Below are 13,267 nucleotides of genomic sequence, written 5' to 3' on the forward strand. Positions count from 1 at the left end.
GAGGCAGAAGCTGGAGGGTCACAAGTTCAAGGCCGGCCTGGACTATGTAAGATCCCAGCTCAAGAAAGAGAGAAGAGGAAAGCAGGAGGAGAGAAGGGGATCAAACATATTTAGGGCCATGAGTCTGACAGCTGAACAGCTGGTGCCCTGGAGTCACATGGTCCTAGGCTGGCCTGGATCCTTATAAGCTACTGTCTTCAGTCAGCACAACACACAGACAGATCCTAGAAACTGGGAGCGAGGAGGGGAGAAGGTTCCAATTGAAGTGAACTCCTCACAGACTCACCTAAGGCAGATAGGTAGAGTAGGGCTAGCTATAACTAGTGCAGCGATTCTCAGCTTTCCTAACGCTGCAACCCTTCAATACACTTCCTCAAGTTTTGGTGACCCCCCCCACCACAGAATTATGTCATTGCTATTTCATAATTGTAATTTTGCTACTGTTATGAATTGTAACATAAATATCTGATATGCAGGATATCTGATCTATGACCCCTGTGGGTTGAGAACCACTGCTCTAGAGAAAATCAGACCCAGGTTCTGGGTTGCTACAGGTCAGATTTCTCCTCTTCCATCACCTGCCCACCTTCTGTGCAGCTACCCTAAGGCCCAGCAGCAAGGGGCAACATGGGGAGGCTTTCCTCTTGAAGCTGTATGTTCGATGCTCAGACAGCAGCCACAAAGTGTGCAAGCAAGGATTCAGTTCAGCAACTGAGCCATGGTGGGGGAGGGTGGAGAAAGGGAGAGAGAGGGGAAGAAGAAGAAAGAGAATGAAAAGGAAGAGGAGAAGGAGGAGGAGGAGGAGGAAGAAGAAGAAGAGGAGGAGGAAGAGGAGGAAGAGGAAGAGGAGGAGGAGGAGGAGGAGGAGGAGGAGGAGGAGGAGGAGGAGGAGGAGGAAAGTGTTGGCAGTATATCCAGAGACTCTCAAGACACTGAGATGCAGAAACCCAGCAAGAGTGCAGGCACGTGTTCGTGTGTATACACATCTCCCTCTGTGTGTGTGTGTGCCAGTCATACGCACACATGCAGAGTGACACACAGATATGGATGTGTTCTGCAATGCTCAGTAACAGCAGTCAAACTCACCTCCCCTTACCACCACACGGTCACCATCACTCAGAAACACAGAAGAGAACGCTCAGCGGAGGGGAAGCACCATTCATCCCGAGCATGTCTGTGCGTCCGTGTTCCCGTGCCATGTTCGGAAAGGGCTCGGATGCTCACATGTTTAGGGGAAACGTGCCTTCCCTGCCAGGCTGGCCGCTAATTGCCTGCGACGATTTTCTCCCAGAGCGGTGGGTGCTTCTTCCAAGGCAGAAGCCTGTGCAGGTCTGGCATTGACTTCCACCAGATTTTGTTATTACATTTGTCTCACAGCTTTAAAACAGTAGAAATATGTGCAATTTATTTAAGCAACACTTGGGAAATTAACGCCGTGCAAGCTCTTTTCTAAGCAAATGAAGATAAAGGCGGGTTTTTAAGCGGATGTGTAAGAGGTGCTTAGAGTTCCCCGTCTGCAATTAGAGGCCTCAGCAGAAGCAGCTACCGTGGAAGAGGCGCCTCTGGCTGAGACTGCCTGGTGGGCTCTGCCTCACCACACTAGAAGCACTGGGGACAAGCGGAATCCCCTCCCAGGGGCTGGCCACCTCAGTGAATGCGTTCGGAATGAGAACAGGCAGTCTACAGGGTCTGGTGTCTACAGCTTGTGAGTCCAGCGATATGGGAGCAGAGGCAGGATGATCATTAATCCAAAGCCTGACAGTGCTGTACAGTGAGTCCTGTCTGAAAATTAGATAGCAAGGAAAGAAAGAAGGAATGAAAGACAGACGGAAGGAAGGAAGGAAGGAAGGAAGGAAGGAAGGAAGGAAGGAAAGAAAGGAAGGGAAAGAAAGACAGAAAGAAAGAAAGAAAGAAAGAAAGAAAGAAAGAAAGAAAGAAAGAAAGACAGACAGACAGACAGACAGGGAGGGAGGGAGGGAGAGAGAGAGAGAAGGAAGAAGGGAGAAAGGGAGGGAGGGAGGGAGGGAGAAGACAGAGATCAGGGTGGGATCCCTTGTTTAGTATTCAAAAGGCCTGGGTTTTTTTCCTAATGCTGGAAAAACAACCCCTTCCCTCCAGAGCAAGTACCTGGGGCAGGTGAGCCTGGCATCTGGGGCTCGTGAACTGCAATGAACACACGTGTCTGAAAACCAATGATATTCTTCACCCAAAGACTCACTAGACAGAGACGTCCAGCCCACCCCTGAGCTGGCCAGAACCGGGGCCAAGGAATGAGTGTTTCTAACGGGGTCTTTGGTATACAGGTGCAGGAGTGGCTCCAGACTGAAACGCAAGCCCTGTCCTCTCCCAGCATGTTTAAAAGACAGCTGGGGGCTGGAGACAAACCTCGGTGCCCGCCTCCTTCATGGGAGTGTGCAACATCTCCATCACCTCAGGTGAACAGAGACAAGGAGGAGCTGCCCCACAGGGTTCACGGCCTCAGAAGTGAGAGCCAGCACTTGGGAGGCTGAGGCAAGGGCCTTGTAAGTTCAACTGAGCTCCAAGCCAGCTGAGACTACAACATGTAAAGTGTCTGTCCACAAGGCCAACTCATAAGCTGTCTGTCCGCAGGGCCAGTGCTAAGGCTGTTTGTCCACAGGGCCAACTTCAAGGCTGTCTGTGCACAGGGGTGGTGATAAGCCACAGAGGAGTCTCCCTGGCTGTCATGACTTCAACCAGAGCTCAGCAAAGGCGTCTTGCAATGCCACTGAGTCATGACAGGAGACACATCACTTGTCTCTTAACCCACTCAGGGCTCAATCTGTTACACAAAACCTACACCTCAGTCAGCCCACCACTAACAAACGTCTCAGTCCATGTTGGGATGAGTGTGCTTCATCTTGTCAGATTGACACGTGAAAGGATAGGTTGCTCTAATTTGCATTTTTGATTCATGAAAGGTGTAGCATGTTGTAAATGCTCAGCATCTATTGGGGTATGAACTATCTATGAGTGTTATCTTCTTGTTATTAGTTTACCAAACCTCTTTATATAGGGGCTAGTGACCCTTTGTGAGGTTTTTTTTTTTTTTTTTTTTTTTTTTTTTTTTTTTTTTTGAATCATGTTGCTTAGCCCAAATCCATGGAGTTCCATCCCCAGCACCAAAAGAATTTAAAAATAATAAAAACCCATTATCCACAGAGTCCGTGAAGGGGCTACATTGACACCTTTCGTGGTTTCTGCTTCTTCTACCTAATGACAAGACCCTCGCCCCTTTCCCAGTGTCCCCACGTTTCCATACCAGTAGGGGTGAATACAGAACAGGTGTCTTTGTACAAAACCTAACCTGGCTTCTCTGACTCTTCTCCCTCAGAAAGGGAAGGCAATGGCCCTGGACCCCTCTCAGCCCCCGAAGGACACATTGCTGCCATGGCCTCAACATCAGAGCTCTGGCGGGCTGAGGAGGCAGAAGCGTGACTGGGTCATCCCACCCATCAACGTGCCTGAGAACTCCCGTGGACCCTTCCCCCAGCAGCTCGTCAGGGTAAGTGGACCTCCACTGTTCTTAAGGCTGGTCTGGAGACGTCTCTTCTGGAGGTTCAGGATGTGGGAGGCACTGTTGTAAAGAAACAGGCAAATCGCAGATGCAAAAGCTCTGAGAGGATGCTCTTCCTCCAGGCCACCAAGCCCCCTGTGTTACAGGACTCCCCTGGGGATTATTTGAACACCACTCTCCTATCTCTGAGTGTGTGATTTCCAGTTGTGCCCTTTGGCTTCTGTCACCTGTCTGTGATCTGACTGTCTGTGTTTTTCCCTGTGGGGCACTTACACATCTGTGATGAAACTCGGGGTCATGATCATGGAAAAATCCTATGAAAATAAGGATTCTGGGGTGTTGCAAGGGTCATGGATGGCCAGTGTATGCAGAAGGAGAGGTTCTCGGGCCTCTTATGTTGTGTGTTCCTTTCATAGAAGACCAGGGTGTGTGTTTCGCGTGCAAGGGTCACCAGAGCCTCCAGCATTTTGCATCAGAACCACGAGCCCCAGCATGTTTCCTAGTCTATCCAAGAGTGACAGGAGCCTTACAGCAATAACTCACCCAGGGAGACTCAGTGGTGGCGATGTCCCCGGCATCTGTGCACACTCTCACCACGGCGGGTGTGAGGCTTTTCTGAGTGTGCACAACCCCTGGAACTGCCCTGTGAGTCAGAGTCAGGGTCTGGAGGGAATTGTGGTGGATGGAGACCCCACTGTGGGGCCTCAGCTCCCACACTGCTGTACACAAGCCCTGGCCCTCCCTAGACAGCGGCTGCCTCTGGTGATCACTTCGGCTCTCATTGCTGGAGGGTTTTCTTCAAATCATTCACTTTAATATATAAATCAATTTGTCCTGAAAGGTGTTTCATCCAGCTATGTCTGCAACACTGCATTGTGTGTCATATGGAAAGTAGCTATGAACATGGTGACTGCCCAGAACATCTACTCGGAGCCTCGGTGTGAGCCTAGGGGAGGCACTGGGAAGAGCAGTGTCTTCGAGATTCACCAGGGTGCTACAGACCCTTCTGAGCATCGTCGGGTGGGAAGGAAAATGGTGTGGGATGGCGGGGATGCTGGGGGGGGGGGGTGTTTGTGTCACTCAGCCCAGTCTTTCTTCCTCAGAGCTGGCTCACTTCTCCGAGACAGGCCAGTCTTCAAATCTCAAAGGTTCTCTGGGACACAGGTGTGGACTGAGTGGACCCAGGCAGCAGATGTGGGAGGGAGGGGTTGCAAATTCTTGAATATAAGTTGCAAGCAGAACCTTGATTGACAGCTGCCAACCAGATTTGTCCCCAGCCTCCAGGAAGGTCTGTTCTAAGTCATTCTCCTGGGCGGTGAGTGACAGGTGCAGAGGGCTCTGACCTGCTCACATACAAAAGCTGTGTTCAGGGGCAGGGGTGGGGGCAGAGCTCAGGAGCTATGCGGTTCCCTAAGTCCTTGGTCTCTGTCCTACTACCTACAGACAGACAGGGGAAACATAACAAGACTAGAGGAGGCCTCTGTGGGCAGAGCTATACCCCCAGAAAGTGCTACCTGTATGCCACCTGGGGTGGGGGAGGGGTGGCGGGGACTGATGCTGGACCTGGAGACATGTGTCAGTAGTCTGGGATGGCCAGGCAGGTTGGGGCTCAGAGGACGACCGACCACTTTCTCCCAAACAGCAGAGCCCTGAATTCACTGTCAACTGGAGAGCTCTCTGAGTTCCCAGCGTGTCAGAAGGAGCTGTCTGTGCGTGGCCTTCTTTTAGAGATGGCTACATAGCATGAACATTTGTCCTCTAGTGGCCTCACAGACATGGGGAAGTGTGTCTGGAGACAACGGCAGGCAGCAGAAGCCGCAAGCTGGGCAGTGCCAGCTCGTGAAGCTGGGAAGCTGAGTGTTTAAACTTGTGAGGAGAGTAAAGGAACCATGTTTTGACTGTGTACAGAGCAGGCCACCTCATATGCATATGTACGTATACACACCCCACCCCATATTTGCATACATGAGCACATAGCAACCCACTTCATATATGCACATATGCACACATACAGAAACCTAATTCATGCATACATTTCCACTTCCTACACACACACAGATAGATACATAGATACATGCATACATATATACATACATACATACATACATACACATACACACCTTATACATACATGTATAGCCCACATACACCAGCCATTTCAGACATGTGCCCATGCATACACAAGCCCATCTTGTACACATATATGTGCATACCAGCCCACTCCATGCACACACACACATTACATCATTCACACGACCACGCCCACACCATGTTTCTGTTCCTGACTCTCACAGAGCGCAGACAGCTACATCGCGCGCGCGTGTGCTCTGTGGTGTTTCATCGGCAGGAAGCCCCTGCGCTTCCTGTCGGCGTTCCAGGGCAGTGCTCCAAAAGCCCACATCAGAGCCTGAATGCAGCTTGATGGGCGGGCAGCGGAGCTGGCACACGCCGAGGTTCAGCTGGGATTAGCTGCAGTTCCATGCTCATTAAGGCATTTCATTCTGATAAAATATGTTAAATGAGAACGTGGGAGGAAGCAGAGGCAGAGTGCTCTTCCCAAACCCCAGTTAATTGCAGGCTTTTTCCTTGGAAGGAATACTGTGTCTCTTCATAAGTGCTCACACTACCCAACAGGGGACAGATCATGGTGTGGACAGGAAAGCCCAGCAAGAACATCCAGGCAGTTGAGCCATGCAGGTGCATAGTACGAGATGATCCACATGAGCTGAGTCTCACCTGTCTGTGGTGAAACATGGACTGAGCCACAGGGGTCTGTGGCGAAGCACTGTGGGGCCACAGGGGGGGGGGTGGTGACTCTTGCCAACTGGACTGCTGAGCTGTGCAGGCTGATAGCAAAGTATGGCATGGTCTCCCTGGTTCCACCTGCAGAGCTGGCCTGCAGCCTCGGTTCTGGGTGCAGGAGGAGTGGCTGTGGTCTCAGGGAGATATTACCCATAAGTCCTAGCCATCTTTGCTTCTCGGATGAAGGATGTATGGATTAGCAAAGTCCACTCAGATGCCTGTGTAGAACTGGCTGGGTTCCCAGTTTGGCACCGTATAAAGAGAGTGGTTCTTTAGGCGGCAGAGGGCAGGGAGAGGCATTTAGGAGGTGGCACTTGAAGGACACAGTGTATAGGTGACACCAGCATCATCCATACCACACTGGGCTATCAGTGAACAAACCCCAGCATACCACACTTTGTGCTGCCATTGGCACAAATCACAGAGCCTATTGGACAGAGACCTCCAAAATCAGGAGTCAAAATAAACCTCTCTTTATAGGTCAGTTATGTCAGGTGACACCACAGCAATGCAGGGCTCACTAGCACAGAGCGGGAAGCAATGGGCAGACCCTGAGCCACCCTGGAAAGCTCCCAGAGGAACGGTGGAAAATGCTGGACACGGTCCCTAGTCTAGAGTCCCAGCACTCGCCTGGACAGTGTGGGGCACCCCTTTCCCTTTTGGAGATTCGGGGGATGAATAGAAAGCTCTCCTTTCCATAATGGTGGAGAAACACCAGCCCTCAGCTTCGCTTGTCCCTCCCGATTGGGGCTCCAGGTCTCCAGCAGTGCTGATGGCTTCTAACGGGATGTCAGCATGAGCTTTGAAAGCCGCTCACCACACTAACGTGCTCATGAAGTCTGACTGCTGGCAAGATTCAGGGGAGGATAAAACAGGACTTGTAGAAAGAGGCCTGTTCAACAGCTGAATCTAATAAAAATTCAGAATTTGTTAACTGGGGAGGTTGTCCGTGGCGGCGGCACAAATTGACTGGAGACAAGGAGAAGGAAATGCACTGTTCTTGGGGGACAAGTCATTTAATTTTGGAAACTGATATTTGAGGAGACAAGAAGCCATGCAAACGTGCCCCTGATAGAAAGTGAGCCCCGGAAATAGCTACAGACAGGACTGGAGGAAGCTGCCACAAAGCCATTCCATGCGGGGACAGTGCCCTGCAGAAGGTGACACAGGCAGTGTCTCAGCAGAGAGATCATAAGTAGCACTGACGGGATCTGCAGAGGTCACCCAATCCAATGCTGATGGCCACAATAGCTCAACAAGGTAGAAGCCAAGTGTTTGCTTCTCTGTTTTCTTGTGTATGATGTTCAGGTGTGTGGGCACATGTGTGTGGGCACATGTGTGTGGGTGCATATGTGCATGTGCCAATCTAAGAGTAAAAAGGCAGGAAGGGAGCTGAAGAGACCGTTCAATAGTCAATACTCTCTGGGCTTGCAGAAAATTCAGTTCCCAGCACCCACATGGAGGCTTCATCTGTCACTCCAGTTCCATGGAATTGGATGCCCTCTCCAGACCTCTGCAGGCTCCTGTATGCAGGTGCTACAAATAAACTCACATGGGCAAACACAAAAATAGATAGGTAGGTAGATAGATAGATGATTGATAGGTGACAGATAGATAGATAGATAGATGATAGATAATAGGTAGGTGATAGATAGATAGATAGATAGATAGTAGATAATAGGTAGGTAGATGATAGATAATAGGTAGGTGATAGATAGACAGATAATAGGTTGGTAGATAGATGGTAGGTAGGTTGATAGACAGACAGACAAGACAGACAGACAGAGACATATTTGTTTTGTAAAGGCAGGAAAAAAAGCATGGAAGGCCTGTAGAGGGAGATAAAGCGTGAACAAAGCTCCCAGATTCCCTAATGGGAAGGAGATCCAAAGATGGTGTCTGAATTTGTTTGGCAGAGAGGAAACTTTTATGTGTCTAGGGAGGCAACGAGGAGTTCCCCTTTCTGCTCAAAACTGGCTGTTTTATGCTACTGCAGGAGATTGGATAGTCTACGCAAAGAAAGGGAACTGGTTCTGACCACAGGAACCTCACCACTTACCCCCTACACTACAGGAGCTGTGAAAGCTCCACCAAATAGTTCCCTCCAGCAGGAAACCGGCACCAAGTCTTTGTCTTGGACAAGCAGAAGCAGCAGGAAGTAGCCATCTTAAATAGGGTCATCTACTTACAGTCTTCTTCCTGTCTGTGTCTGACTCCTCCTCCCTCAGTACCTTTTACAATTCCATTGTTCTCAGAAAACTTGTCTTAGAACTAAGGCCTCAACAAAACCCCAGCCACAGTGTCAAGTGGCCTCCGGCTTGCTTATTTTCTAGGTTACCAACAAGCCTGTGCCAGTTCTTCCTTTAGTCTGGGGGGGTCGGGAGTGGGGAGGGGGAGTTCCCACTAAGTGGACACCACTCTTCGGGACACTCCCTATCCCCTAAACTGGTCAATCTCAGGACTCGGCACAGCTGCAGTTCCTAAAGAGATGGGACACCCTCAGACCAACATTGCAGACAGAATGGATGTCACCAAGGACTTACGAGGTGAACGAGTGATGTCAGGACCAGGCCCTCCCACCTCTGCGATCGCCCCGCCTACCTCTCTGGTCGCCACGCCCACCCCTGTGGTCACCCTGCCCACCTCTGTGGTTGCCCCACCCATCTCTGTGCTCGGCCCGCCCGCCTCTGTGGTCTGCCTGTTGTCACTAGGAAGAGTGCAGGTAAAGACTTAAGACTTGATAGCAGTTATCTCAGGAGCTCTGGCCCTGGTCAAGTTGTCTGTACCTCACTGACTGTTGTGGCTTAAAATGGCGTGTTTGTGTGTCTAGTCAACTTGTGATATAGTTAGTCTCCACTGTCGGCTTAATTAGACTAAAAACACCCAGGGCCACTGTGACGCTGCCTGTGAGGTGTTTTCATAGAGGTTCGGCTGAGGTGGGAAGAACCACCCACGGGATCCTGATCTGAATAAAAAGGAGAAAAGCATGTGACACCAACATTCCCCTTTGCTCGCCCTAATCTGCTAAAATGAGCTCAAGCAGCCCCATGTTCCTAGCACCATGCCTTCCCAGCCTCGATGGAGGGCCCCTCTCACATCAAGAGCCAAAATAAATGCTTCTGTCAGGGGGTTGGTCACAAGGAGGATACCTAAAGTACTAACATGCCCATTGAGAGGAGTCACTCAAGACCATCCCATAGTAGGCAGAAAGGATGGCGATCCTCGTGGGGAGAAAGCAGCCCGGGGAAGCAGTATGCTCGTACAGCCTCCCCTGTGCTGCATCAGAGGCTGGACTCAGCATTGCAGGAGTCGCTAGGGCACCAGTTCTCAACCTGTGGGTCACCATATATCAGATAGCTTACATATCAGATGTTTACATTACAATTCATAACAGTAGCAAAATTACAGTTATGAATTAGGCACGAAATAATCCTATGATTGCAGTCACCGCAGTGTGAGAAACTGTGTGCAAGAGCTACAGCATTGGGAAGGTTGAAGACCATGGCTCTAGAAGTCAGACTAGCAGGGAGGACAGAGGGAGGCCACACATCCAGGTGGACCTGCGGTGTAGACAGAAATGTAGGCTGCACTTCTCCCCCAGACAGAACCTGCAGACGGGACCTCTGAGACGGAATGAGGAGTGAGCTAGAATGTCCCTGGAGTCAGCTTGCATTGGGTTTTACTCCTTTCCCACAGAGCTGACCTGTGACTGTGACTGTCACTCAGCAGGAGGGGCCCACTGCAAAAATGGCTGAAATTTCAATCCCCAAGGATGCAGCTCAGTCCAGAAGGAAGCAGTCTCCCCAGGGAAACTGACTCTCGCAGTGTGTACCCTTTCACACCATGTCCCCAGCTACAGGTATGAGTTCCTTCCTAGCTCCGTGGTGAGGAACAGATAGTGTCATTGTGGAAGACCAGCCCAGCAGACAGGACAGGACATCCCCCACAAGCATCCCTGTAATGTATAGTGTCCTGGTTCTGCTGTCCCTGCTGGAGCCTCAGGGACACAGTGAAAGCAGCATCCCCTACCTCAGCTGCCCTGTATTCTGTGATTTAATCAGTCCTGTGAAAGAACTAAGTGGGCCTTTGTACTCACTGTCCCTTGTCTGAGCAGAAAATGTTCCCTCTCTTGGCTGCCCTAGTGGCTATATTGATACAGCAGAGAGTTCCTTATGAAATGACAGTAAAATCAAATTGCTGCAAGTGCTCGGATAATTTATTGGAGAATATTCAATTAGAATACATTAATGTTTTAGATTTCCATCATCAATTTACTGTAAGAGACTTAGAGCCGTCACTGAGCTACTGGCTCAAGTGGGTGTACTTAGGTGAGGATACAAACGCTTCCCCCAAGCAGTGGCCAGCCACAGCAATAGAGCCTTGCACATTGGACCAGCTCTAGGATGAAGGCCAGATGTGGTCAGGATGCTGGGCAGTGAGGTACATGCCATTCCAGGTGTGTCACTCGAATCAAGGGAAGGAAAGTAGTGGGTCTCTACCAGATGTGACAATGGCTAAACTCTAGGTGACCATGGGGAGTTTCAGGTCTCAGGCTCTGGAAAGCTTGAGGCAGAGATGGCTATCTAATATTATGGCTTGCACATGGCATCGTCCCCTAGCCATGGGCCTGCAAGAGTCACATGGTGGAGCCCATTTCAGAGACATCATGATATCCTTCACATTTTGAGTGGGTAAGAGCCATTCAAATGACAGACTGCAACTTGAAGAGATATCCCCAACCAGAGGTGACAGGTATCAGCTGCCCTGCCTCAAGATGGCAAGAGGTGCCTCAGCAAGTCTGTCCTCTTGTAGGCTGTTTTCTACAGGCTACAGATAGGAGGAGGCCTGGCTACACTGTCCAGCTAGCCCTGACGACCAGCTGGCACAGGAGTCCCAGCACAGATGTGAATCTCTGCTCAATCTTTTGTCCAGAGGGACATAGCAGTCATCACACACCAAAGGGGTCCCCTCACCTGCAGGTGCCCACTGTGAGTGTGGCAGGCCAAGGACGGGATAAGCTTTGGATGATACTGAACAGGGTGGGGGCAACAGGGTCTCAGCAGAGGGTGCAGTGCCCCATGCCTTACTTTTGAATCAAGTGGGTCTAGCTGCATTTGTATAAAACATAAAAGAGCCAGCCTGTGGAGCTTGGACCAGCTCACATCTCACTGTCCCCGACCCTCATTCTGTGAAAAGAAGCAAGTGGTAGCAGGGGCCCTCCTCTCCCAGACTCCCAGGATGCTGTGCAGGGCCCAGGCCCTTCCCACGTCAGTGCTTCTTGCTGACCTCCAGGTAAACCAGAGTGGTAATGTGCTTCCAGGGCCAGCAATGGTCTCAATGCAGGCCCTTCTGTGTCTCTGCCCTGCCTCTGGTTGGAAGTGGCAGGCCAGAGCAGAGCACCTGCAGCATACAACTTTGCACTAGTCAGGGTTCTCCAAGGCACAGACGGATATACTTTATACATACACATGCACACACATGCATACATGGACACACACATGAGCATGCACATACACACATGTGCACACATATATATACACAGACAGTACATACACATGCACACATGGACACATACACATGGACACACACAGGCACACACACATATGCACATGGATGCACACACTAAAGGGGCTTTATTAGATTGCTTCTGAGATTGATGGACTACCATCACAGGGTAGTCCCACGACAGATGTCTCTCACTAGAAAGGCAGAGAATCAGTAGTTGTTGAGTCCATGAGGCTGGCGCTGAAGGCCTGGAGGATTCTGGAGAGCTTCTGATCTTCAGTCAACACTGGAGTTCTGGAGAAGTTGGTTCTTATGTCAGTGGAGGAAAGCTGCAGCAGGATAGATGGATTTGCTATCAAGAACAGAAGGCAAGCAGGCAAAGAGCAGTTTCTTCCTTCTGTGTCTTTTTATCTGATCAAGAAAATCCTTCACAGCAGTGTCCAGCATCCAAATGCTGTCAAGCTGATGGCTGTGATTAGCCATCCCAAACCCTTCCTCATTATCTGGCCCAGGATATAGGTTATAGCATCCCATCCTATGCATCTGAGGTCCACAGCCTTATTCTAGGCCAGCTGCAGAGCTGTGCATGCTGGGCATCTCCTCATGGCTGAACTGTACCTTGGCACCTCCATATCAGTTATCTGGGGTGTCCTGGGAAGCAAGGAGCAGTGGTGGGGAGATGGGCTCTGCTCCTGGTGCAATTCATCCTGCACTGTTTGGTGTGTGACATCTCTTATTGTTGTGACCAAATGCCTGACAGTGGGCAACTGGAGGGGAGAAGAGTTCATTTGGCTCACAGTTTTGAGGGTGCATGGCAGGGATGTCACATTGGCAGGAGTTTGCATGGCTTGTACATCCACGGTCAAGACAGAGACCATGGTGCTGGTACCCCACTCACTCTCTCCTTCTTACCCAGTCCAGGACCCCAGCCCATGGAATGGTCCCACCCACACCTACACACCTACAGCCAACGTAGGTCTTCCTTCCTCCATTAATCTTCTGTGAAGATGCCTCACAGATGCTCCCACAGGTGTGTCTCCTAGGTGATTCACAGACCGGGTAGACAAGGTTACCAGGTAGACAAGGTTAACCATCACCTGTCCCTGTGCCTCATTCTCCCTGGTCCTAAAGATTCTCACCGCCCCTCACCTCAGACAGTAGCCGCTCGTTTCGCTGTGGATCTTTGGCTTGAGGAAGCCCATCTGCTCCTTCACGTTACACACAGCCCCACAGCCACACAAGAGTCCACAGGACCAGCCTGTGTGGGCTCCTTAGAGGAAGCTGAGGAGGAGGAGGAGGAGGAGCATGGAGCTCAGCAGGAGGCCCCAGGGCAGACGCTGCCCTGCTCAGGCCCCTCACTGGGGGGTTGGACAAAGTCTGTGAGTAGTGTGAGTAGTCTGGATGCCGAGGCAGAGCAATGGATAA

At 50.7% G+C, this 13,267-nt stretch overlaps 1 protein-coding gene across 1 annotated transcript in view; it reads left to right on the forward strand.

Moving 5' to 3' along the window:
• Window positions 1-13,267, forward strand: part of Cdh4 (cadherin 4) — a 469,526-nt gene that overhangs the window by 360,843 nt on the left and 95,416 nt on the right. The window contains exon 4 of the mRNA XM_076930353.1: window positions 3,353-3,523. Within this exon, the coding sequence (XP_076786468.1) occupies window positions 3,353-3,523 (171 nt within the window). The remainder of the gene's footprint in view (window positions 1-3,352; window positions 3,524-13,267) is intronic.

The sequence above is a fragment of the Arvicanthis niloticus genome, chromosome 2 (assembly GCF_011762505.2).
Source record: "Arvicanthis niloticus isolate mArvNil1 chromosome 2, mArvNil1.pat.X, whole genome shotgun sequence".
NCBI lineage: Eukaryota > Metazoa > Chordata > Mammalia > Rodentia > Muridae > Arvicanthis > Arvicanthis niloticus.